This window comes from Rhinatrema bivittatum, chromosome 2, assembly GCF_901001135.1.
Source record: "Rhinatrema bivittatum chromosome 2, aRhiBiv1.1, whole genome shotgun sequence".
In the NCBI taxonomy this organism is placed as follows: domain Eukaryota; kingdom Metazoa; phylum Chordata; class Amphibia; order Gymnophiona; family Rhinatrematidae; genus Rhinatrema; species Rhinatrema bivittatum.
In genome coordinates, this window is record NC_042616.1 from 171,654,495 (window position 1) to 171,682,277 (window position 27,783).

General features: G+C 40.9%; 1 protein-coding gene across 1 annotated transcript in view; it reads left to right on the plus strand.

The window, feature by feature from the left end:
* The window catches only part of VPS50 (VPS50 subunit of EARP/GARPII complex), a 620,793-nt gene that overhangs the window by 175,514 nt on the left and 417,496 nt on the right, over positions 1 to 27,783 (plus strand). The window contains 4 exon segments of the mRNA XM_029588894.1: positions 9,156 to 9,226; positions 9,708 to 9,825; positions 9,917 to 9,952; positions 22,548 to 22,630. Coding sequence (XP_029444754.1) covers positions 9,156 to 9,226; positions 9,708 to 9,825; positions 9,917 to 9,952; positions 22,548 to 22,630 — 308 coding nt within the window.

A 27,783-nucleotide genomic window follows, 5' to 3' on the forward strand; every position in this document is an offset into this window, starting at 1 on the left:
AAGAGAAAACCTTGGCTTTAAGTCCAACTGTTCCTCAGTCCATAGAAATGAAGGCAGGCTTTCACATTTGGCATTAATCCTCCTAGCTTTGCTCCAGGACATACCAGCTTTCATATACTCTCTTTTTTTGAGAGCCAGTCTACCAGCTAGCAAATGGTATACACCTTTAATTGCAAATCTCTTTCACCTGGCTAAGCCTGCCAGATTGGAACTGTTTACCCTCCCTCTTTCCCTGAACTCTGCCCCAGTTTCTAGACTAGTGTTATCTGAGTGCTGGAGTGGTTGTCTGTTAACAATCAAATTTTGTTAGTTTGTCTATAGTTGACGTTTGCAGAGAATACTGGCGGGCTGATGTCAGTGCAGGGGTATATATATTGTGACATCAGCTTTGCTCCGTCTCCATCTGCTGATAGAGGTGCATAACCTCTATCAGCAGATGGAGACGGAGATGGTCGTGGATCCACCTATCCTCATTAAAGAACAGGAAATTATAGGTAAGTAGTAATTACATTGGACTATTGCTACCAAGCACTCATCCTGAGCTTTCTTAGATCATTTCTCATACTATCACTATTGCCTACTCTGTTGAAGATTTTAATGCCTTTTGCCAAAAGACAACATTTTCTTATCAATCCCTCCACAGTATCACTTGCTAAGATATTGCACAGAGCTGGACTCAGGACAGATCTTTGAGGCACTTCACTCATCTTGTTTCTTTCTCCAGAGTGAAATCCATTTTACACTGCTTCTGTTGTTTTATCACTCAGCCAGTTTCTAATTCAGTTCATCACCTCTGCCCAGCACAAGGCTGTTCAGTTTATTTATGAGCCTCCTATGTGGGACGGTATTAAAAGCTTTGCTGAAATTCAAGTATAGCACATCTACCCTTGATCTCATTCTTTAGTCACTCAGTCAGAGAGATTGATCAAACTGGTATCAGTCTCTCTCTGGGAAAATCATGTTGCCTTGGATCATGTAACTCGCTGGATTCAAGATACTTCACTATTCTTTCCTTCTGTAGAGCCTTCATTAATTTTCTTACCACCAAGGTCAGATTAACTGGATTGTAGTTTCCACCTCCTCCATGTCACCACTTTTATGAAAAATGACATCTGCCCTTCTTAAAAGTAGTAACTAAGAGCAAGTTCTGTTTTAACTCATTTCTTGGGAAGAAGACACAGATATACAGAATTAAAAAGGAATTTTCTTTTTGTTAACTCTGCCTGGCTGCCAGTCTGTTTTTAGTACAATTTAAGTGCCTTCAAACAGCCACTGAAGAGCATATCAGAGCTTATCTCTGTTGTGAGTAATAGTCCCTAAGATGGTATGGTGTATGCTTAGCATCAGCAATGATACCTTTCTCTTTGCCTTCTTGATGCACATTTGTTTTTTTCTTCTCTAGATAAAATTGATCATGTTGTTTATATCTATTATCTATTATATATATCCCAAGAAAAGTATGAACTTAATATGTTTGTTGTGTTATGTGAATGGCACAATGTGTGTGTATGTGTGTGTGTGTGTGTGTGTATAGAGAGAGTGAGAGTGAGTTAATGCATCCAGTGTAGTTAGTCACATTTGTGACCATTTTGAAGTATATTTGAATGACACATAGAAACACTTTTCTTTCACATTTTCAATTAGGATTCAGCTTTTATTGACTGAAACACTATATTACAGCATTTATGAACTAGCTAATACATTGTATGAGACCATTGTGAGAGGAGTATAATAGCTGTACTAGTATGAATAGGTAATGGTTTATTGATTTTATAGGTTGAGCTGACTCTTGTTGAGAATGTCATTATTAAAGGAAATAGGACAGTTTTTTTTTTTGTAAATCATTTTTTTGATAAATTACTGTAACCAATTTTCACAAGCTTATAAGAGCTGAAGTCTATAATTTATTTCAGAGTCAATCTCACACACAACTGGACTGCTGAAATTGACTTCAGAAGTTGGCAGCCAGTGCAGAGATCCAGCTCTGGATCCAATGTAAACCGCTTGGATTTGTTTAGATTTACTCTATATCACGTACAATAAACCATATAATGTAACAAATCAGTACAAACAGGAAGAGTAAACCATACTCTGACACAACTAGAAAAATCAAGAGAATGCCAAAACAGGCTGAGTCAGCGGTCCAGGAGTTTTATTGGATCCCTTGAGAAAGTCCAATATGTGTGAAATAGTATTGCGCCTATACCATGCATTACATACGCTTTCTGGGCCTAGAGCATGATGAACCTGGTTGTGGTATATCCTCAAACATGTCACTCATGGCTGCCGGGTTCTGAAAGTTATGTCTCCTTGATATCTTTGGAAAATGTACAAGTACAATGTCTTCTTATTAGTACCGAAGGCATAGTTATCATTAACTGCACTGATTGTTGGTAATCCTTTAGCACTGAGGGGCCAAATGTCTTCTCAGAGTCAGGATCCAAGAAGAGACCTAGGAGTAGGGAACTTCCCTACTTTACCACTCGATGCACAAGAAAGGTTCTTTGGAATTGAATTCAGACTCAAAGAGACTTGAAACTGAATATCAGCATCTATCTTCATTGGTGTTCAAGTCCAAGAACAGAGAGATTGCAGAAGTAGTTATCTGCCCTCCCAAGTAGCTTAATCTGGAAGTAAACACCTCCCCACCAGAGACTCAATAGCAGTGATCTCCAAGGTTTCATATCAAAACCAATGGCACTTTCCTCTTGCTTACACTGGAGATTAAGTCCTCAACTGTTGAGACTCCCATCAGTTTTGGCCTCGGCAATTTTTGAGAAATTGGATAAGAAGATTTTCAGGCTCTTCTTTTGGCACCTCAAGAATGTAGGGGTGCCAGCATCAAGCATCTCACAACTACTACAGCGCTGACAGAGCAGATACTTGAGGCCCTCATATAGACACTAAACAGTTTACACTGACTTTGATGTCTCAGCACTAAGATTCAGAATTGGAGGTATCCGTATTGAAGAGAAACTTTACTACACTGGAGAGGGAAGCCCTCCCAACTGTATTGTACCGACTGTCCTTAAAGTCCAAAGAACCATCACACAAGCCTATCAAGATTGTGAATTTAGGGTTGGTGCCTTCCCGGATTTCGGTTTTAGTCTGAAGATTCCTGGACTACTGGTTACTGGTCTGAGTCATTTTATTTTAATGAGGAATATTCACCAGATTTCTTGTCAGACTCTTCTTCTCCACAGGTGTGCAGTATATTCCTCCTGATAATCTATTTTTTTCCAGGTTTTGTTCAGAGAATGGATGAGGCCATTCCCTTTAATTTAGAGGTAGAAGGTAAGTCTGGGACACCGTGTCTTGATTTCCTCAGATTACCTTGATGCCACTTAGAAGTTGTTGGCAGTGCCCTTTCACCAGTTTCTCCAAGTTGTACAGAATAAAATGTGGGAGACCCCTCTCTTAGTGCTTCCTGGTGGAAAAACGTTGGACACAGGTCCAGTGTTTAACAAAGCACAATTACCACATCAATCTATAGTTGTTGAATTGTCCCTGAATAGAGCTAACAAGTCTAAGGCTCTTTTTTTTTTGTCTCTTGGGTGTAGGTCTCAGACTTTGGATGTGTAGAAGAAGTTCTTTTAGAATACTATGCTTAACTCCTAATTGACTTGCTGTCAGTTTTCATGGTTGAAGTTTTGCATTTCATATTGTAAGAGGCACTGTAGTCCTTTCTTTTTCCCTCCAGAGAAAAAGAAATTCATTCACTTATACTACAAAAGTGGAGAGCATAGGATTTGAACCAGAGAAAGCCTTCGACCAGGTATCTTGGGCATTTCTCATGCAGGTCCTACAGCTATATGGATTTTCGGGGTTCATTTACCAAGTGATTGCTGTTCTATATAGTAACCCCAAGGCAAAGATGTGCGTTAATGGCACTCTTTCGGACCCCTTCTTGCTCATGCGAGGGACAAGACAGGGTTGCCTCCTGTCCCCCCCCCCCCTCTTGTTTATTTTATCCTTGGAGCCATTAATTATTCAGCTAGACACACTACTTTGGGGACATGTGACCTATCGGGGTGTCCCACTACTAGCTACATTCCTCTTCGCAGATGATGTCCTACTTTTTGTATCAGATGCCAAGAGGCTGCTACCAGAGATTTTGGGTCTCTTTAGAGAATTCGAGCCCCTCTCGGGGCTCAAACTAAATCTCAAAAAAACAGTAGCACTAGACATACATCTGCAAACATCTTGGGACATATCCCTGTTACATTGGGAGATGGAGCAGCTTAAGTTTTTAGGGGTTTACATACACAGGGACCCCCAGTATGCAAGGCTGGATGAACTTCCCACTATCAATTATGGATAGAATTGCACTACTGAAGATGACACTTCTTCCCAAATTGCTATATCCTCTGCAGATGCTTCCCATTATTATGTCCATTAAAGACATCAAGACCCTGACACAGATAAGCACTAAATTAATCTGGAGAGAGCACAGGGCAAGGGTGTCAGTCAAAGAATTAATGATGCCAAAGGGGGATGGGGATTCCCAAATTTTCGGTACTACAACTTAGCATGCTCCTTGAGAACACTGGGAGATTGGCTGATGAGTACCAGCAGCTTCGTGGATACAGATGAGAAGGCTGTGGCGGTATACTCGTTTGGGCTGAGTTTTTAGTATATACACAGGGGGGGGGGGGGCTTCCGGGCAGTCTCGCAAGCAACATCCTGGTTCAATACATGCAGTTTGCTTGGCGAGAACTATGGAAACTGCTGGGACTGTCGTTGAGATCAACTCTATGGCTCCGTATCTGTGGCAACCAGAAGTTCCCAGTGGGAGTGTCAATGAAACCGGTATCCCAATGGGAATTTGCTTCCCAAATTTGTTTCTATGAATTCATTGACCTCCCCAGTAACAATATGTTTTCCTTTCAATATCACCAGGAGAATTTTCACTTTCAGGCGCAAGACTTTCTAGCGTATTTCCAGCTTCAGAGTTTCATTACTAAACATATTCCGTTTACAAGGAGGCCATTTACATCTGGATCATTTCAGAGGCATTTCTTTTAAACTAGAAGAATTATAGTCCCTATTGTCTGTTAAGCAACTCGGGGAACTACTGCAAGTATCCTTTGAGAGTGATTTTTTCCTTGTGCCAGTGTGCAAACAGATGACTTAAGATATCATGTCTCCAGTCCCTTTCCTTACTTTGAATAAACCAAAGACCACATGAACATCACAGTTAGGTAGACTAGCTTTGATATAGAACTTTGTTTATTAGTCAAATATATATATATATATATATTTATATATATATTTGGATAAGCAGTATATCTATATCTATCTCTATCTATCTATCTGTCTGTCTGTCTGTCTAAACACACTGCTTATCCAAAAGACTCAAAGTGGAAGTACAGCATAAATGTCTTAACAACAATAATCATTGTAGTAAAGTCCTTTGAAAGCCTGCAGTTTTACCCTCTGATTAGGAAAATGATATAATTCCTAATTCATTTTAGCAAGACATGTAGTACTTGAGTAAACCACCTGGAGAAGTTGGACTGCACCATTCCTCCAAGTACAACTCCAGCAGATTGAAAGGACCTAGAGGCTAGGAAATATAGAGAGCCCAAGAGCTTGACAGGGCCGGATATGACATGAGACCTGGCTGCCAAAGGATCAGTGTTATCTCTGGTTTTCTCATATAAGATCATAATGGCAGTTGTTTAGTTTGTAACTGAAGATGTCTTCTTCAGAAAAACTCTGCAAAATGATCCTGAGTCTCAAAGTCCTGCTTCTGTACTGCCTTTATTGGTCTTCTCAGCAGTGGTGCTCACTGAAATCTCTCCTGATTTTTTCCTTGCTATTCCTGGACTTGTTCCCCTTTTCTCTCTTTCCTTCTTCTTTTTCTCTTTTGTTTCCCTTTTCCTCTGTTGCCACAGTTAGAACATAGCAAGAGGTTTCGTGTTGGTTGGTTGCGGGGGGATGAGGACTGACAAATAAAGAGTGTAGGGTGAGTAGGGGTTTTTATTTGTTTTCATTGTGGAAATAATTTTTGTATTTTTTGATACATGATGTTTTGTTGTAACCCTTAGGACTGTGGAAATGCAGACCAGCGATTCTTCTAAATAAATAAAATGTTAGTTATTTGATCAGGTATGGGTTTTTATGTTTGATGTGATATGCACTTCATGCCTCCTGGATATCTTTTCTAATTTATTTATTACATCATAAATACCGTTTCACTTATTGCACTTTAATAAATATTGGCAGAATGACTAATCAGCTCATTATTCTTCATTTGTTTGGCCATTACTACATTTATGTAGGCAAATGTGATTCCTAGGGCGAGGTGTTTATCACACAATTGTTGCACAATTAATGCCTTATCTCATTTTAATACGTTTCCCCTTCAGTCTGGTCTGGTGGTCTCTTGATTTTGCTGGCTGCATTTGAGTACAGCTTGTTCTTCCAGCCTGTAATTTACTAAATCTGTATTCTCAGTAAAAAGAATGGAAATTGCTTTTCTGGAATATCCAAGATCAGTGGTGTTACTAATACTAATAGCCTTGGTTGCTTTGACCAGTGTTGGTATGATGACCTATACTATCTTTCAAAGCTATTTTCTATTGAGTGCTGAAATTGGATTTTTATTGCGATCCAAGGACCTGTGAATGTACAAAGCTCTCTAAGTTGCTTTGAAACACCTTAAAGTAATTGGCAGGGTATATAGCTTAGATTTATTCACTTTAAATAAATAGATCTCCTTGACATATTTTTGAAAAGGTAAGATACCCAGTGGTATTTTAAACAATTGTCGTGGCAAATTCAGATATTGTTAATGTCATCGTGGCGAGAATTCTGTATCTTTGGCAATCAGTTCCAGCAGTTTTAGTTAACTTGTGATATTATAGGTCATTGTGACTTTGAGAAAATATGTGCATTTGCTTTACAACGAAGCAACATTTTTAAAATGTTATTTCAGCATGGAAGTTGACTCATACTTCTTTGGGTTTCCAGCTCAGTTAGATGCTGCTCGTATTGGGGCACAGCTTCCTAATGTTTCATTTGCAACTACCTGGAATTTTTCTCCATTTTGAACTCTCTCCCTCCTCCTGTCTAGCCTGACATCATAGTGATAGTCCCTGGCCAGGACCCCTCTGGTACATGTTGAGGCTGGCAATGAGCTTTCAGTACTATGCAATGACTGAGATGCCCTTCTCCCAGTAGGACTGTGAATTCTGCCTCCACAATATCTCCAACCCTGATTGCCCTGATGAGCAGAAGCTGGACTCGAGAATTGAACCCAGGTCTCTCACATGGTAGTGTTCAGTGCACACTCACCGAGCCATCCGGCCAGCCCAGCCAAGCAACTTTTATGAATCCCAGGAAAATTAACAACAATACATTATTTTAAATATAGGTTTTAGTTTTGCAAATGTAACCTTTCAGCTTTATTTGTCACTTCCCCTCATATTTTAAACTTTGCTAGGTTTCCCCATGCCAGATACATACCTGGGCTACAAATGTTCTGTCAGCCAGGAGGGCTAGAGGGATGTGTACTCCAAGATTTGCCTTTGGTGCTGCTCTTTTGGCTGGCAGGGCTTGCCTTGGTAGTTGCACAGAACTATGCTGCTTTTTCTTAAACTGACAAAAACTTGTGAATATTATTTTTATTATGAATTAAAATATTTGAATTTGTATTATAAAGATATATTTTTGTTTTTGTTCACGCTGATGATTCTTTTATTCTTTTTTACCTGTCGAACGTGCTGCTATTATGTTTAGAGCAGTAGACTTTCTTAAAAACGGAGTAACTATAATGATCCAATGCATATGTGAACTTTGTTTTATACTTTGCCTGTGAAACCTGCATTTTCATTCTTCCACAAATGATCATTGTAAAAATAATAGTGAGCTTTCGGTATATAAGAGAACTTATTATAACGAATCAGGAGAAGTGTGTAATTTGACTTGTGTGCAAATCTACTTTCTATTTTTTTTTCATTTGTGGTAAGGGATGTCTACTTTAATTAGTAAGTTTTGCATAGACACATTCTGCTGTGTAAAAAATACAAAAGACAATTATAAAAATATTGAAAAAGCAATTAAGAATAAAAAAATAAAAAGTCTTGATTGCAAAAGTCTTGACATCCTTTGGCATAGCAAACCCAAATTAGCTGTGGTGAAAAGATTGCTATAGCAAGCCTCAGAATAAATTAAAGCCCACCTGTATCTAATAACAGCTGATTCAAATACTCCTGAAAGTGGACTTTTGGCAGGTAATTATGTATCCTCTTTCCTCTCAACACCTTCAAAGTTCAGGAATGCCTGGACTGGGCGGAAGCCTATTTGCTCTTCAGCAGCCTGAGAGATTTACTCTCGTATAAAGTAGCGGCCTTCTCCGCAGAGGGAGTGTGAGAAACAGCAGAGACAGGCCAAGGAGACAGTGAAGAGACAGGAGGTAGTGTCAGAAATAAAAACTACTGATGTGAAGACCTGTATAGGGTGAGTGGAGGGTGGCCCAGTGCTCACACATGTTAACCTTGGAGCCCCTGCTACCAGTAGTAATCCAGAAGGATCTATGAGCTTCAAAAATAATGGAAGAAGTGTTACTGCTTAACAGGGGAAAAAATTGGATCTTATATAATGCTATCATCTTATTCTTGTTTTCATGGCTAGTAATTTCCTCCTCCTCCTTTGGGCTCCCATCTCAATTGATGTCTGCCTCTACTCTGGCTATAGCTCCATGAACCTTTATTTGCAGCTGTTCCATGTTTTAACCCTTTCCTCTTCTCATCTAGTTCAGTCAATGCAATGACAGTCTTTGGTCTGGGGCCACAGTCCATGGATCCTTCTGGATACCAATACACACACACCCAGAGTGTGAACACTCTTTTCAATGATTGCCCACTAAGGGTGTTTGAAGTTGGACTGGCAGCAATGAACATTGGACATGCCACTATTTTGGCATGGTTTGACACAGTTAAATGCTTATACTAAGAAGAAGGCACATTTACAACATTTTCCAGTGATAACCTTTTACATGTATTTCTCTTGTTCTGGAGGTAACGATGTGGATCTACAAATACGTGTATTTCTGAACTTTTATGTCTGAGTCTTCACGTCCTTTGAGTGAAAGGGTATCTAATTCATTGGCAGTGAACTGACTCTAAACTTTCCCACTACATGTTTTATAGGAACTTGACCGAGTTACGTCATTACAGACCAGCCTTCAGCTAGCTGCTGTCATTTGTACAAATGGGAGAAGGTAAGTGAGCTATAGATTTAATAGCACCTGTCTGATTTTGCAAAATTTGTAAGGATAAAATGCCTATCTGCTGACTTAACGTTTTTACTCTAGCTAAAAGATTTAGCTTTTACATAAGAATATCAAGCTGTCAATCAGTTTCTTCATTTAAATGCACAGTTTGGGAGGTGAAACATAAATAGTTCTGCAGGCTTAGTGAATCTATGGTGGAACTAATCTGGATGCCACAAGAATCAAATATAAATTATTTGTGGCATCCTGATTGTTGCAGAATATAAATTACTTCAAATTTTGTTTTCCTTTAGCTGGATCTTAAAGCATACATCAAAGCTGCTATAGTTCTGTTTCTTGATTTCCTTGTTTGTGGATTAGACTGTCTCACTGACATATGGCAGCTTTATGTACCAAGTGCATACAGCAGAGAAAATTGCTCTGTGTGGCAGCTTAAAATATTTAAATTTTTTAATGTTCATCTCTGTAGGTATTTGAATATTGCAAAAGAAGGTTTTACTCAAGCTAGCCTGGGTCTTCTTGCAAATCAAAGGAAAAGGCAATTGCTAATTGGATTGCTGAAGTCTCTGAGAACAATTAAAACACTGGTAAAGACAAACATTCTATGCTAATTTAATATTTTCCTTACTGTATGAATATATTGCAGTAAATATCTTTTGTTTTATTTTATCTTTTTAGCAAAGAACTGACGTGCGCTTAAGTGAAATGTTAGAGGTAAGTTTGAAGAAATGTATGTTTTTTAAATGCTTGTAATCACATTTTTTCCATATCATTTACAAACCTCTCTGTTCCTCTTGCAGTAACTACAGAAGCATTTTATTTATAGAATTTTAAAGATTTACAAAGTAAACAAAAAAAAAATGCAGTACATTTCTCCAAAACAAGCTAAGTCAGGGCTTTTGCAAGGTCTTTTAAAATGTTTGTTTTCTTAAAGACAAAATGTCAAATATTTATTTATTTTTGGTTTGGTGAAATTAGGTGTTGTGAGATGGGGTTCATTTTTGATGTATCACAGTTTGTCTAGATTATCTAGATGTTCTGAAATTATTATTTTTCCTTATCTTGCATTTTCCTGCAATATGTTGACTTTTCGCAGTTACGTGTTTTTTTTTCTTGGATGTATTTTCTTTTTTCATCTATTAGTGCTACGATATAACCCAAAACATTGTTACATTAAACCTCAGTAGTAATAAATAAATTAAATAAGGTCCCAAGTATTGGGCATTAGAACGCAGATAAAAACCAACTGAAGTAATTTTTTCTTTAGTCATTTTAAGGACAGGAAACCCATATCTATTTAGTAAAGGTATAGTATTCTCAGTTCTATGAAAATACTCTGAATTGTTCTGTTAAAATAACCTGAATGTAGTCCACTTTGATGTATACTTTGAAGTGCCAAAAAGTGGAATACAAAAATCTAAATAAATAAATAGAATGACAACATTGTATTAAAGCAGGAGTGGTCAACTCTGGTTCTCAAGAGCCACAAACAAGCCTGGTTTTCAGGATATTCACAATGAATATGCATGAGATAGATTTGCATGCTTTGTCTCTATTGTTTAAAATACATTTCATATATATTCATTGTGGATATCCTAAAAGCCAGGCCTGTTTGTGGCGTCTAAAAATTGGAGTTGACCTGTATTAAAGGAATAATGTCAGGGTTGAAAAATTTGAAATGACTGACATATGTTTACAAATGTGGGGTTTAGCATGCAAATTATGCAAACTCAAATAATATACCTTATTGTCTTGCCAGACGAGTCTACATGAATGGGTTTTGTCCTCCAGCCAGCAGATGGAGGCAGAGACCAAAAGCTCAGTGCTGATTTAATTCCCCATATAAGAGTCTGGTGCTGGCATAGCTCCTCGTTATTATCTCTGCCTCAGCAGATGTGTAGACCTATGGGACTGGTACTGCAGCTACACAGAGCAAACAAGAAAAAGTGGCTCCAGGGCAACAGCCTTCCTAAGATTGCTGTCCCTAGAGTAGCCAGAACGGGAGGGGCCCCACCTGGGAGAACAGTCCTCCCAAGGGCTGATTTTCCCTTCCCCAGAGCAACCAGGAAGGTTGGTCTCACTGAGGGGGCTTGAGGAGCTCATTCACTGTAAAAGTATTAATGTTCAGTCTGTCCTTACCCTCCCATGGGAACCTCCTCGGTGGAGTTTGAGTTACAGTACCCAGCAGCAAGCACTGGAGGGGAGTTCCCAGTGGCTTCAGTGGCAGGAGCGGTGGACTATGCTCCCAGGGCGACAGGCCAGACAAGGCACTGATTTCCCTGGTAAAGCAGGAGCCGAAGATGGAGAAAGAAAACACTCCTGGTAAGTTTACATAAAATCCTGTTGCCACTCCTTGTGACCTTGTGCAATCATTTCACTCTCTTTAGCATGGTGTGTGCACTATACCGCAAGCACGACTAGGTGGGCTGGAATCGTGCAGGGAAACAGCTGTGCTGGGCTTGTGCTGTTTGAACAACTGACTATCCTGGTGAACCAATATCAGGTAATCAGATGGACTCTGTAATTGAGCAGAGTGGTGGTTAGCTGGGTAATAGCACCGGCCCTAAGAGCCCAGTAGTGTCTGTCTTCTCTCTTCACAGCAAAAAACACTCATATTTTCTTAAGGGAGAAATCTATGTATTGTATTATGTTGGAAAGAAGTGGCTCATTGCAGGTCTGAAGCCATTCATTTGGTACAGCTGTGAGAATCTCCTTGATGAGTGCATCACAGCAACAGGAGACAGGCCCAGTTAGCGGTGGAGCAAGTGAATAGCTATCCTAATGATTAGGTTTTGCAGCTGGGGGCAGGTGTACACAACCTGCCTTGCACTTGTTAAGTGGTAACTTGTAGCTTTGGCTGCAGTTGATTTTCGGGAAATTGGCTTGACTTCAAGTCCCGTGCATTTTAGCATTCCAGCCCCTTAGCACGGTCCCTAGTGGTGGGGAAACATCTAAGATCCTACAGAAAAACAGCTAAATCGACCAGACCCCTGGAAGGTAAATGTACCCAATTTGACCAAGTTCAACAATTTATTTTCTGTTTTTGTTGGTGCTGACAATAAATGTGTGGAAATATGTATACAGTGCATTCAGAAAGTATTCAGACCCCTTCATTTTTTCCACATTTATTACATTACAGTCTTTTTCTAAAAAGGATAATATGCATTTTTTCTTTTCTTAATCTATACACAATACCCCATAATAATAAAGAAAAATCAGTGTAACTCAACCCTCCTGTCGGTTACTAGTAAGCCCTGGGGAATACTAGATAGAATAGGTTAGTGAATGGTGGGAGGATGCATTCAAATTCAGCCTCTCTTTTTGAGGGGTCTGGGAATGGCCGTCCACCTGATAGGCTTTATAACAGCTCTCTCCTGAGAGTCTGTGGGCAGTCCTTTATAATTTTTGGAGAGTTAGGAGACAATTGAAGAGCTTACCTTTTTTTTCGTGTTTTCCAAGCCCATTCAGAGGAAACAGGCTAATCCAGCCTAGGAGTCCTGATCAGGGTCGGGAGGGTGTTCCTGCCAGTCTACTCACTAGATGGTTTGGATATGGGAACTCTGTGTTTGGGATACCCAGGGTTAGGGAAGACCTGCCCATCTGAGGTGGTGACCCGCTGCAAGGGGAAACTCCAGTGTTAACTTTGGTTAAGGGAAAGGGACATTAAGTTGAGACATCCAGGAGGAAGATTGTTTAGGCTATCCCTGCCTTCCTGCATTGGAGTAGGGTAAGATGCATCCAGAGATCTCTCCCATCAGAGGTCCAGAGGAGAGACTAAGACCTTGATAAACCTAAGGAATTGGAAACGCTGCTACACTTGAGTAAAAGACCTGTAAAGATCCTAGAGGATACCCACCAGAGTCTTCAGCCCTTGGGGAGAGAGAAAGTTTACTTTCTGTGCAAGGATAGGATTTTGGGCCACCTTGGAAGGGGTTTTCCTGACCAACTTAAGGGCTACCCTTCCCACTGGGACTTCCATTTTACCTATCCCAGGAGGGTGGTCGGATCCCTTGCCTGTTAAAAAACAAACAAACAAACAAAAAAAAAAAACCAAAACAACTTCCTGCACAGATAGAGATGAATATTGTAACCAAGGAGAGAAAGACTGTGGTGTTGGAAACATTTATTGTTCCAACTGCAACTATTTTATCAGTAAAGATTTTCATTTCGGATACTAACCCAGTACAACCAGTGTACGTGGGCACGCAGCACTTACAGAGAAAAGAAATTACCCCTCTCCCAGGGATAACCTGGAGGAAGGTAAACCTTTCCCCCCACCAAAAAGGATTAACACCCTGGGGAAGGGGGCACAGAGAAGAGCTAGTCAGGGTTCCGGCCCCAAAGAACTTATACATTATTTTATGACCATATCTATGCAGGACACTCACACCGGGGTGGGGTTACATAAGGTTTGTAGAAATTTGTGCAAATTAATAAAAAAAACAAACAAACCTGAAGTATCACATTTACATAAGTATTCAGACCCTTTACTCAATACTTTGTTAATGCAGCTTTTGCAGCAATTATAGCCTCAAGTCTTCTTGGGTATGACACTATAATCTTGGCATACCTGGATTTGGGGATATTTTCTCCCATTCTTCTCTGGGGAGCGTTGATGCACAGCTATTTCGCCTTCATTCAGGCTCCAAACGCCATTACTGACTTCTTCAATCCTTCAAAAAGAGGCTCAGATGCCGCAGCTGCGCCTTAGAATATAACCTCTCCCGATAACATCCGGGTATTACACATTCTCGTGCATCGGGAGGGGTTATATTCTAAGGAGTCAGTCACCCAAAGCACTTGGGCCCTGAATGTTAAGTCTTTCCCTAATAAAAAGGATCCACAGCCTGGGGAAAAAGCCAAAAGGGAGAGCTAGCCGGGGTCCTTGCCCCAAAGAACTATAAATAAGCTTATGATCCCATCGGAGTGTGATATACCTTCCAAGGTAAAGTTCCAGGTGTTTTTAGCTATTGCGTGAACTACTGAGGAGCTAAAGCATCAGATCCTTATATGGGGAGTGATGTTAGTTCTGAGCTTTTTGTCTCTGCCTCTGTCTGCTGGCCGGAGGATATAACCCATTCGTGAAGCCCGGTCTATCAGGACTACAAGAAATCAAATTAACAGGTAACATCTAATTTAACCTTTCTTAGCGTCCAGTCAGATGAATCCAGAACAAGTGAGTTATGCATCTCTATCAGCAGATGGAGATGGAGTAAACTGACATCACAGTGTAAATACCCCTACAGTGACATCAGCCTGCCAGTATTCTCCATCTCCAGTAGATGGTGGACGTGTATCTCCTTACTGGGGATTGCTTCATTTTGAAAAAGAAGAAATAAGGAAAATAAACTCGCTCTGCTCTCCAACGGTGATACCAAATGGTCCCTCCCCCAGTTGAGAATTTCTTAGGTGATTTCTGTGGTCCCTCAGATGAGTTCCTTGGTCCAGTAGCTTGTTTTTCAGCCAGCATGAACTTAGCTGATTAAGCAGCTGAAAAGCAGCAGGTACAGGAAGCCGAGTGTGGTGGTAATGGCATATACCCTCACCCCTGTCTCTGTACTCAGCCAGGTAAGGCTGAGCTCAGGTAAATCTTTAAGTTTAAAACATTTTTTTTACAGAGACAGAGAAAGGAGGGTTTCTTAGTGTAGGGCTTCCACCTTCCCCCAGTCTACGTGCTCAGTGTGCCGTTCCAACATTCGTCCCACTCCATGGGAGGTCGATGGATGTGGGCAATCTGGCGGGTTGAGCAGCCTCTGTAGGCTAGGCCCTGCTCTGAGGCTCTTTTGCTGTGCGCCGTGTGGTAGGCCTCAATGGCGTTTCACATACTTTGTATAGGCAGCCCTCTACAGGTTTATTGGTTTGTTGTGTGCATCTAACTGGACATCCAGGTTGTGCATCCAGTTTTTGCTTGCTTAGTCGGGCCTTGTAGTCTGTGCAACCAAGTTAAGCGGTGCCTTTAGTGGCTGCACTTTGCCTGCACAAGTTGTGCATTTCTGTGTGGTTAAGTTTTCTGGCACTTATAGTAAGGATGCCTAGGTGTGAGACGCCTAAGTGTTGGACGCCTAGGCTGGATGCCTAGAATTTTTGGGCATCTTAAAAAAAAACAACATAGGTAGACGCATGCCTCCAGTCTCCGCTTAGTGCACTGTCAACCATAGTGGCGCCTATGCCTATGTGCCTCTGCACTGCCTGTCATATTTCAGGCATCTCAGCCAGGAGTCCCCGCTAACTTGTGCCAGTGCTGTTTGGAGGCCCAGGGAAAATTATCTTCCTCTGATTTCATTAAGCCTTTTTCTTCCCAGCTGGATGTAGGCCTGGGTAAAGACGCATCAGGTGGGGCGCCTGAATTTGGAACTCCCCTAACTGGTTTTTCAGCAGGGGATGGTAGCTCAGTAAGTACACTTCAAGGACCTCCTGGTATGGATACTACTACATTTTCCTTGGTAGAATTTTTCCTGAGATTGCAATTCATTTTTCAGGCGCAGTTCTCAGCCGTGTTCAATGCTTCCAGAGCAGAGTCACAGATAGGAACCTTGCCTAGGCCTACTGTTAAGCGTCGAAATAATCCTACAGCTGCAGCAGGACTCCCAATAGAGATCCGGATGGCAAGGATGATGACGCCGATCCTGACTCTCTAGAGGTTGGTGAAAAACCTTCAGGGTTAGAACCGTATAGAACTATGCTATGGTTCTTTCATTGAGCTCTGATTTCCCAGACCCTGAAAATGCTCGGGGTTCCTAGGGCGGATTCCGTATCTGAGCCAAAGAGAAATCCCATTTTGGTTTCTTTGTGTAAAGCCTCTTGTTTATTCACCGTGATGGAGGCCATTCAAGAATTGATTGATTGTGAGTGGCGTGCCCCAGAGGTTAATTTCAAAGGGGGTTGAATTTTGGAAGGCCTGTACCCTCTGGATCCAGTTGTAAAAGAGTGATTACATTTTTTGAAGGTATATGCACTTGTGTGTGCAGTCTCCAAGCAGACCACTATTCCCGTGGAAGGAGGAGGGGCCTTGAAGGACAGTCATGATCGAAAGATTGAGACTATCCTTAAGCAAGCATTTGAAGCATTGGCAATGACCTTGCAAATCTCTTCTTGTTCCTTGGTGGCACGCTTTTGTTTGCTTCTCTCCCAGGAGGTCGATGACTTGAGGATAAACTCCAGGGCAGTTATGGAACCAGCCGCTGCCTTCTTGGCGGATGCGGGCTGTGATTTGGTATGCACTGCAGCCAGAGGAGTGGCTTCAATAGTAGTGGCCAGGCATCAGTTATGGCTGAGCAATTAGTCAGCCGATGCGACCTCCAAGGCAAACCTCACCAAAATGCCCTTTAAAGGCTCACTCTTATTTGGGAGCAAGTTGGAGAAACTGGACAGTAAGTGGGGCAAATAATCGGGTCCTTGTTTGCTGAAGGATAAGAAGCAGATGCCACGCTCCTTTATCATGAGAGGTCATAATAGAGGATCCAAGCATTTTCGACCCTATAGAAGAGTGACCTTTCAGAGGACTCGATCCTTTAGTGGGCCTCAGTCCTTTCATCCCAGACAACCCAGAAGTTGTGCAGGCTCAGGTAGTGGGACCTCCCGAGCCTCCCAATGAAGTTTCGCTGACCCTCCCTTGTGAACAGAGGATAGGGGGAAACCTCTCTCTCTTTTATCAGAGGTGGATTGAAATCACATTGGATCAATGGGTCCTGGAAGTGATATGGGAAGGATATGTGATGGAGTTTCTCAGTGTTCCTTGGGACATGTTCATGGCGTCTCCCTGCCACTCCCCACAGATGAAGCATGCAGTCCTGAGGGCTGTGGTTCCAGTTATATGGGGCAATATTCCAGGACGGGACAAAAAGGAGGGCCCTTTTTGTCCCGTCCTGGATCTCAAAGGTGTCAACCATCGTCTGAGCGTGAAAAATGTTCGCATGGAAATCTTGCACTCAGTGATAATGGCTGGGCAGTCGGGAAAATTCTGACCCCTCTGGATCTGTCTGAGGTGTAGCTTCCCATTCCCATCTGACTAGAACAGCAATGCTTTCTGTGGTTCACAGTTCTGGGATGCCATTTTCGGTTTCGGGCACTGTCCTTTGGTCTTACCACCACTCCCAGGATCTTTTCCAAGGTCATGGTAGTAGTTATGGCAGAGTTGGGTTCCTAGTACATTCATATTTGGACGACTGGCTCATTTGAGCCAAGTTGCTGGAAGAGAGCCGACTGGTGACTCGCAAGGTGATTGCCCCGTGCAGGAGCTCGGCTGGGTGGTGAACCTGGCCAAGAGCGGTCTTCAGCCTGCTCAGCCGTTGGAATACCTCGGGGTCCGATTCAACATGAAGCAGGACAAGGTTTTCCTGCCAGAAACTCAAATTCAGAATTTGCTAGCACATGATCCTACCTGTAAGTCCTTGGATTAATGGTGGGGACCCTGAAAGTGGTACCATGGGCGAGGGGGTGTATATGCATCCTGTTCAGTGCTCCCTGCTGTCTTGGTGGAACCTGCAGTCTCAGGACTATTTGATTCGACTCCACATGCCGATGGAGCTCTCCTCCCAGCTGCAGTGGTGGCTGCAGGTGCTTGATGCAGCGGTTACTATCCTTAACCATTAAGCCTTATGTTCACCTTTGATGCAACTCTAACATTACTCTCTGCATCAATGGCAGGGGGTGGCAGGAAATTTGAATCAAACAGTTACTAACAAGGGCCCTGAACTTGGTGGTAGGTGAAACAGATAAGTATGGGAAAATAAGTGTTGGAACTTGCTGGGCAGACTGGATGGGCTGATTGGTCTTTTTCTCTTGTTATTTCTATGTTTCTATATCTAAGGAAGGGAGTTTCCCTAACACAACCTGACTGGCTAGTACAGACAATAGATTATATTTATATATATATATTTATTATTTTTTATATTCCAACATTCGATCAGAGATATCACACTGGTTTACATTCAGGTACTGTAGGTATTTCTCTATCCCCAGAGGGCTTACAGTCTAAGTTTTGTACCTGAGGCAATGGAGGGTAAAGTGACTTGCCCAAGGTCACAAGGAGCGACAGCGGGACTCGATCCGTGGTCTCCTGGTTCGTAGCCCACTGCTCTAACCACTAGGCTATTCCTCCTCCCTTGGTTGGGGAGCTCACTGTCAGGAGCTGACTTGTCAGGAGCTGACTGCGAAAGGTCGCTGGAATGCAGAATAGTCTCTCTGGAACATCAATTGGCTGGAGTTCGGCGACAGCCTGCATGATTGATCAGTCCACATAATCAGGCCGATTCAGTACGGTGCGCTCAGGCCGAGCGCAGCATTAGCCCCCGTCTGGATGTGCGTTTTCAATGTGCTATCATTACCCCTTATACAGTAAGGGGTAATAGCGTAAGGAAAACACGTGTCCACGCCCCCAAAAACTAATAGCGCACGCAACATGCAAATGCATGTTGATGAGCCTATTAGTTAGTCCCGTGCGATACAGAAAGTAAAATGTGCAGCCAAGCTGCACATTTTACTAACGCCTGCCCAAATGAAGGAGTTAATTTCGGCCGGCACCGGGAAAATGTACAGAAAAGCAGAAAAAACTGCATTCTGTACACCCTCCGACTTAATATCATAGCGATATTAAGTCGGAGGCCCAAAAATTTAAAAAAAAAAAAAAATCAGTCCATGGCTCGCAGGTTGGAAGACGGACACTCAATTTTTCCCACATCCATTTTCCGAACCCATGGCTGTCAGCAGGTTCGACAACCGACACCGGTAAAATTCTGCCAATATGGAGGTGCTAGGGACGCGCTAGTGTTCCTAGTGCCTGCTTATTACTGCAGGCCCTCATTGAATACAAAATCGCGCGCTCAGGAGAGTGGCCTGGGCGTGGTCGGGAGAATGGATGCTCGCCTCGGAGCACCGGCTCTCCCGCGCATTTTACTGAATCGACCCCAATGTTGGACAGTGCAACGTCTGTGGCGTACATCAATCTGCAGGAAGGTACCAAAAGCCAACAAATGTTACCATTTTCCTTATGCAGGCTTTTTGAAAATTTCCTTATGCAGGCTTTTTGAAAATTCATCTCTGAATGTAGGCTACATGGTCAAGTACTTTGGCTATATAGCGGTGACTCGTGCCAGATAGATGGATAAGCATCGATTTTTCCAACTTACAGCTGCTTCCTGCTACCATATAGCTGGATAAGATGGTATTTATCCAACTATGTGGTGGTGGTGGTGGCTGCTGCCACTTGTAGAGACAGCTTTCCCCTCCCTATGTTAAAATGTATGTTTGGCCTGTGCCGAACGCACATTTTACTTTTTTTATATGTTAACTCTCAATGCATTAGCATTAGCATATCATTAGCGTTAAAAATGTGTGCTGGAAACCAGCACACAGTTTAACACTCAGATTATTGTGTTGGACCCTCTGGGTTCACCTTAGTGTAGATGGTGTTTACTGGTGTTTATCATAAGGAAAGTAAACCCATCTCAATACAACCTTTAGTTGTTCTTTTTAGGCGAGGCTTGCTTCTATTGAAGCCTCTCATCAAGTCTCCTAGTGTGCCATGGGACCTCAGCGTGGTACTGAATTAACTGATGAAAACTCGCTTTGAGCCACTAGACTGCAGTGAGCTGAAATACTTGACATTGAAGGTCTTATTGACACGCACAGTCTGTAGTGACTTATCTGCCCTATAGAAATTTTTTCTACAATAGGATGGTTCTGCACATATATCCCAAGTTCTTACCTATATAGTGTTAGATTTCTACTTTAATCAATCAGTTATTTGTCCTTCCAGTATTTTTCCCCACACCATATGTCCATAAAGGTGAACAAGCTATATACAGTTTGATTTGCAGAAGAGTCTTAGTATTCTATCTGGAGTGGATTGAAGTCCTTAGAAAGTCCACCCAGTTTTTTGTTTCTTTTGATCCCAATAGATTTGGAATTGCTATGTCCAAATGTACACTAATTGGCTAGCAGATTTGTATCTCTTTCTGTTGTACTCAGACATGTCTGACTCTAGATGGGCATGTCAAAGCTTACAGTGTTATAGCCATGGCAGCCTTGGTGGCCCACTTGAGATCAGCCTCCATAGAAGAGATCTACAAAGCTATGACATTTATTTATCTATCTGATTTTATATTCTGCTTTTTGGCACTTCAGAGTGGATTACATTCAGGTACTGTAGTTTTTTCACTGTCCCCAGGCAGCTCACAATCCAAGTTTGTACCTGAGGCAATGGAGAATAAAGTGACTTGCCCAAGGTCACAATAGATAGTGATAACTCAAAAAGCTTCTCCATTAAAGAACATGGAATAATTGGTCTAGTTTGGAATAAAACTCTCCTAAAAATAGAGATATTCTAATAATAAGGAAGGTACTCTGAGGCCTATGCTATACCTTCCCTTCCCCCTTTTGCTCTTTGAAGCAGAGAAACTCGGAGAATTAATCATTAGATTATTAGGAATAAAAAAGGGATGACGAATTTTTGGTTAACAAACTGACACCTAAAGAGAGAAACCTCAGACCATAAAGAGCCTTTGATTTACATTTCACAACATAGAAGACAGAGTATAGTTATTTCATTATAACAGCATGACCTGCTGTTTGACACTGAAACATATAGAGCTGCTTATTTCACATTTGTGGAAATTTATAGCGTATCTTCAGTAGATTTTAGATAAAAAGCAGAGCTCAGTTACAAACATTCACATCTTATTACTGTTTGAATAGAGATTCCTGAAGCAACAATAGGTTTGGTCAGATTTCTTCAAACAAAAAAAAAAAAGAAAATTCAAAATAGCATGTGTTTGTTGGTCATCAGCATTTTTGTATTGTCTCTTTTTTATTTCAAGGCAACTTGTAGCTAGGGATTACCCCTGGGTGTAATGTCCCCAAATAGGTTAATTTTGTGCATAATTTGACTGGAATTGAACCTCTTTCATAAACCAGGGTATATTGAGTCTAATCTCAGGCTTTCAAATTTACTGCTCATATTCCCGTGTGTGAGGACTTTTGTATCTTACTTGTCCATGAAGAAAGCAAAGATGTTTGAGGACAGCAGCATACATTATTCTCTCAATTCCACTTGCCTGCTCTAAGAGTTGTTTTTTTTTTTTTTTTATAAATTTTCTAGTTTTTTATTGAACTGAGAATGGCCCCATACACTCACCAATGATGTGGGAATTCCCACACATTGTCATTGGAGTAATTTTAAAAGTATACAGCTTGAGTAAAACTTTGATTTGGGCTCTGTGGGCTGATGTGATTATTTGAGTTGTGTTAATGACAGTTGTTGGTGACATACCTTTCTTCGTTAGTTGAGATCTGTAGTATTGAGTCCGTGCTGTATGAGTTGGTAGGTAGATGGAGAACAGTGATTGTAGAATTAAGTTGTTTAACTGCTATTGAAATTATTATATTCTCTTTCAAAGTATGGTAATCTTCCTCTGGTATTCATGAAATCGAGCTTTAGAAAATGTTTGTGTGATATGTAATCTTGTTTTTTGTATCTAAATTTCTATAGCACCAGACAAATGAGATGGTTAATTTTTCATCAGCTTGAACTTTTTTTTGTTGTTTTTCTGGTTAGTATAGCATAAATGTATAGTAATAGTTGATCAATATTATTTTGTTGCAGTATTTTCATTAACGATTACTTTGGAGTTCTTTGAGGATGCTGGTAATATAAATGGTATATGTAGTCTTCAGAGAAATGAAGGGAAAACTTTGTCTAATTCTTGAAGAAAAAACTGCTTTAGCTATGAAACATACATTTTTCTAACTAACTAAAGTCTTGTATTATGAGGGTGGTGAATGCCTGAAATGCCCTTCCGGAGGAGGTGGTGAAGATGAAAACAGTGAAAGAATTCAAAGGGGCATGGGATAAACACTGTGGGATCCCTAAAGATTAGAGAATGGAAATGAAGAAAAGAGTGCATGGGGGTAACTTGCTGGTGCAGCGCTTACCACTCTTAACCAATAAGCCTTCATATTCTTGATGCAACTCCTTCATGGCTCTCTGCTTCAACAGCAGGGGGAAAAGGAGAATTGGATTCGAACAGGAAGCAATGAGGGCCCTGACTTTTAACGATCTAGGAAACTGATGAACTTAGGGGTAACTGCAAGATGCAGCAGATGCTAGCATAAGTTTGCTGGGCAGATTGGATGGAAAAGTTGGTCCTTTTCTGCTGTCATTTCTATGTTTCTATATGAATTACATATTTCAGTTTTATCATTTTCTGTACATAACTATTTTTTTTTCTATTTTTTTTTATTTTAAGCAAATGCTGCACAACATATCGCTTTCCTCTTTTTGACACTTTCATCCTTGTATTTTTGTTCTAAGGAAGAGGATTATCCTGGGGCCATTCAGCTCTGCTTGGAATGTCAGAAGGCTGCCAGCACTTTTAAACACTACAGCTGTATAAGGTAGGATTGTGTGTGATTTTTTTTTTTAGTGGTTGGGCAGTGAGTGTGAGGATAAAATATACAGTTTTAACAGAAGGCCGTAAACTAATTATTATTTATAGAGAGTTAACTTATTGCAATCGTATTTTAACTTTGAAAAGCACAAGAAATGGAACTTTGATAACATTACAAAATAATTAGCAGGTACTCATTGCTAGATATGAGGAAAGAATGATACCTGATTCAATACAGATTGTTTTACAGGCTATGTTTTACAGTCACAGGTAAAAAGATACATTTAAACTAGATATAGGAGATTAGTATTTTGAATTTGGAATAAAGATTATGTAGTTAACTTTTTGATAAACTGTATTGTTTTTTTCCATTAAGATTGAAGAATAGTGCTAAATATAATTATGGTTCTTAAAATTTAATTTATCACTGTGTATATAGTTATGTGGTGTAACTAAAATATGCATTACAAATTGACATTTTCTAAAAAACATTATGGGGCAATTTTCAAACAGCCCACATAGTTGCAAACATTCAGACCAATATACAGTACAGTGCGCTCCGGTGGAGCGCACTGTTAACCCGCATTTGGACGCACGTTTTTGACGCGCTAGCTTTACCCCTTATTCAGTAAGGGGTAATAGCGCGCCGAAAACGTGCGTCCAACCCCCCCGAAACTAATAGCACCCGCAACATGCAAATGCATGTTGATGGCCCTATTAGTTATGCCCGCGCGATTCAGAAAGTAAATGTGCAGCCAAGCTGCACATTTTACTTTCAGAAATTAGCGCCAACCCAAAGGTAGGCATTCATTTCTCTCGGCACCAGGAAAGTGTACAGAAAAGCAGTAAAAACTGCTTTTCTGTACACCCTCCGACTTAATATCATGGCGATATTAAGTTGGAGGTCCCAAAAGTTACAAATAGTTAAAAATTAAAAAATTTTTTTTTTTAAATGGGTTGAAAACCGGATGCTCAATTTTGCCGGCGTCCGGTTTCCGAACCCGTGGCTGTCAGCGGGTTTGAGAACCGACGCCAGCAAAATTGAGCGTCGGCTGACAGCCGCCGCTTCCTCAAAAAGGAGGCGCTAGGGATGCGCTAGTGTCCCTAGCACCTCTTTTTACCGCGGGCCCTATTTTAAATAAATTAATTTACTGAATCGCGCGCACAGGAGATTGGGCACTCGCCCGCTCTCCCGCGATTTTTACTGTATCGGCCCATAGGTGGGTGTTTTTAACACATGTACTTTTGCAAATATTCAAAGAAAAACTATCCAAGGTGTTTCTATTTAAAACTTGGGAAGTTCAAACTATGAGGGTCATTCATTAAATAGCATTAGGGCCCTAACACACATGATAACATCATAACACATGTGATAAACACCACATCGCGAAATGCGAATGCAAATTTAAAATTAGTCGTTGTGTGGGAGGAGTTTCGGCAGAATAAATGGAAATGAGGGCTGGTTATCGTTCTGTGCGATAAGGTAATGCATAGCAATTCAGGTTTGAACGCGGGAAATAACTACATCTCTTGCATTATGAACTTGGGCTGAGGTGGGTGGGGTGGGCTTTGGGGGATAGTTTATCATGCACAGTCATACATGCAAACAGCGCAGTTACCATCAGTGAAGATTTAGTGTGATTTGGAGGGATAAAAGGTAAAAGAAGAGCAGATGTTTACACTTTACTCTTGACTTACCTTGATTGCAGCTAGGTAGAGAAAACATGGTACAAAGCTACTTTTCTTTTACCTTTCATCCCTCCAAATCACATTAAATCTTCACTGATGGTAACTGTGCTGTTTGTACGTATGATTATGCATGATAAACTATCACCCAAACCTCACCCCGAGTTACTAGTGCCCATCTTACAGTGGTATAAATAGTCTTCTTTTTTGAGAGCCTCTACAGAGGCACTCTCTCTCTCTCTCTCTTTCTCTCTTGCTATTTATAGCAAAATGAAGAATCTACCTCTAAGTCAGCTAAAGGTGCCTGCATACTTTGCATCTGTTATTTGTATGGGCAGTGGAGGCACAGGAGCAAAATAGCACACATACATTTGGAAATTAAATGTATGCACAGTCTTTTTTTCCCTTGACTTAAAACGTGCTCACAGGAACACCTCTTACCATAGCTGAAAATGTGCATGCTGTGAAAGCTGAATGCACTTTTCGCTGGATTTGAAGAGGACACTTTGCTATCAGTCCAACGTACCTGGTTAAATGCATTTAAAAATTTGCCTCCTGAGGATTAAATTTTTAAAAAAATTGAATCTTTTATTTCTCGGTGTACAAGCAGGGTAAATAATCCACACAAGTCGGTGATGTCATCCGAAAGCGACTGTGTAGACAAGTCTTACAGAGTCTTTTACAGAGTGCTAGAAAAGCCTTTTCAGATTTTTTTTCTGGGCATGTTAGAATTTGCTGTGCAAACAAAACTCACAAAGCCCCCTCGATTCATTTTTGACTCCATGTCAGTTGGACGTGTTCTCTTCCTTAGCAAGCCTTGATGTAGATTTTTATGTAGTTTGCTCAAAATGTGGTCAGTGTTTTCTATCTCCTTTGCCTGATATATAGTGCCTGATAGCCTTTTCAGCCTTTTCTTAAGTTTCCATTCTTTTCTTCATGGTCACAAGGCCATGATACTTTTTGTCTTCAGTGAGCCTCAGTTAGCAGCAAGGACAATTTTATATTTGATTTCACATCCTTTGTTTTCCTTTCTGTGTCCCAGAGGAAGGCTAGTGACTTCAAGATGTCTGTAGCCAACCATCAGGAAGTATGCATTTGTGATCTAGGACCAGGTCAGGATGTTCCTTGCTGTCACATCTGCTCATATATGTCACCAAGAGTCAATCTCTGAAGATAAACTTCAAGAAACCTTTGCTTCAAGCAAAAGGTACAGTGCAATTCCATTGGCATCAAGGGTACGAATGTTGAAAGACCATGGAGTTGCATCAGCCACTCGCTATATATATCAGCATTGAGGATGTCTCACTTGTCCTTGGTACCAATATTGAAATATAGGTCCAGCAGCAGGGAACCTTTCCTCTCCTACTATTTGACATCTGAGAAGAGTATCTTGGGATTGGGCCTTGAAGCCTAAGCATCATGGCAAGGCACTGCAGCATCATCACCAGTACCCTCTGGTGCAGAGAACCAAAAGGAGGCCGGCAGCTGTCATGTTTGCTTCAGTAGTTGAGGATTTCCTGCTAGTTTGAGATTTAGTAATATCAGACTTCAGGGACTGAGTTGACTACTATTGGTATTTGCCCTCTGGTTACATAAGAGGACGAGACCTCTTCTGATGAGGCTACTCCAATGTTGGTATAAGTGAGATCTGAGAGAGATTAGACAAGTGAATCCATGAATAGAAGCAAGGCAGTTTCAGAGGAAGAAGTCTCTCCAGTTTTCAGCCTCTTTCTGGACAGTTCCAGTTCTCAAGGAATCATTTGAGAAACCTATTGAGGTTATAGCTTCAGGGTTTATGCTTTTCTAGAGTGCGGATTCAGTTTGAATCATGGAATCTAAATCTTAAGTGTCTTGGAACCAAACTTATCTATATGGAGAACCTAGTTTCTAGCAAGATTAATCTCATGACATCCCCTTATAGACATTTCATTTTACTCTTTCATACAGAGAATGGCTGGAACCATTCATTTTATGGTCGAGGTTGAGGAGTCTAGGGCACCATTACCTGCTTTGCTTAGGTACCTCAATGCCCCCAAGAAGTTGGTGATAGTGCTGGTCCATCAACTCCATTAGGATGTGTAGTAAAACATGTAGAAGACCCCATTCACTGTGGATCCTTTGGGAAAGAAAGTGGACACTAAAACCAAATCCAGAAAGTTCCAGGATTCAACAGGGTCCAGTTACCACATCAGTCTGTGCTTTTGAATCCTCCCTGAAAAAGGCAAAGATGTCCAAAGCTCATTCCTTAGTATCCCCTTGCTGTGAGCCACAGACTTGGGATTTTTATGGAAGATAGTTTGTTTTTTTTAAATTTAATTTAATGCTTTTTTGCATAGTTTCTTCATGGTTGAGTACTTTCATTCCATACTCTAAGGGGCATAACATTTTACCAGATTTCTCCTTTTAGAAAAAGCATACAAGTTTGTTCCCTTGTTCAACAATGGTGAGGTGTGTGGGAAGCATTTGATTCATTGGACCAATGATGCTTTCAAAACATCATTGAGGGCCTCCTCCATGGCTATGAGCACCCAAAGGTTCTCATGCTTATGTGCTTCAAGGGTCAGGGAAAATTCTAGGACAGACTTATAGACTTATCATGCACATGCCTTTGCTTCTTGGTGGGATATGTTAAGTTCTTTAAATTCAAAACATTGAACATTGAACTCTGTTGGTGCACGTTATTCTGGGTAGTATTTTTTCCCAAGAAAATCTGTCATGTAATAGGCCATGATCCTCAAAGTCTGTGATAAAAGGGTATATACAATCATCAATATAATGTAAAACAGTGGCTCCCAAACCTGTCCTGGGGGATCCCCAGCCAATCAGGTTTTCAGGATATCCACAATGAATATGCATGAGATAAATTTGAATGCAACGGAGGCAGTGCATTCAAATATCTCTCATGCATATTAATTGTGGATATCCTGAAAACCTGACTGGCTGGGGGTCCCTCAGGACAACTTTGGGAACCACTGATGTAGAAGGTATCTACTGATCTAATATATTACATTCTGTAGCGAACACATTAGGACTGTAGTATTTGCTTCCAGTCCTTGAGGGCCACAAACATGTCACGTTTTCAGATATCCCTGATAAATATGCATAAAACAGATTTGCATGCATCCTGCCTCAACTGAATGTAAATCTATCTGATACATTTTCATTAGGGATATCATAAAAATCGGACCCTTTTGCGGCCTGAAGGACTGGAAGTGAATACCACTGACTTAGGATGTTGTTGAAAAACTCGATGCATGTTTTAAATAGATTCATGTTGGTTAATACTGCGTTTCAATTATTTTGTGCATAATCAGAAACCAAGAGGTCCATATTCAAAAGTTTTGTCTGGCTAACTTTGGGAATTAACTGGAAAAATGTTCATGGTTTAAATTACTCTCCCTGTCTTCCCTGTTTATTGGGTAAATTTTATATGGGAAATCATTGCCTGCACAAAATGTATTTGCATAAAAGAGG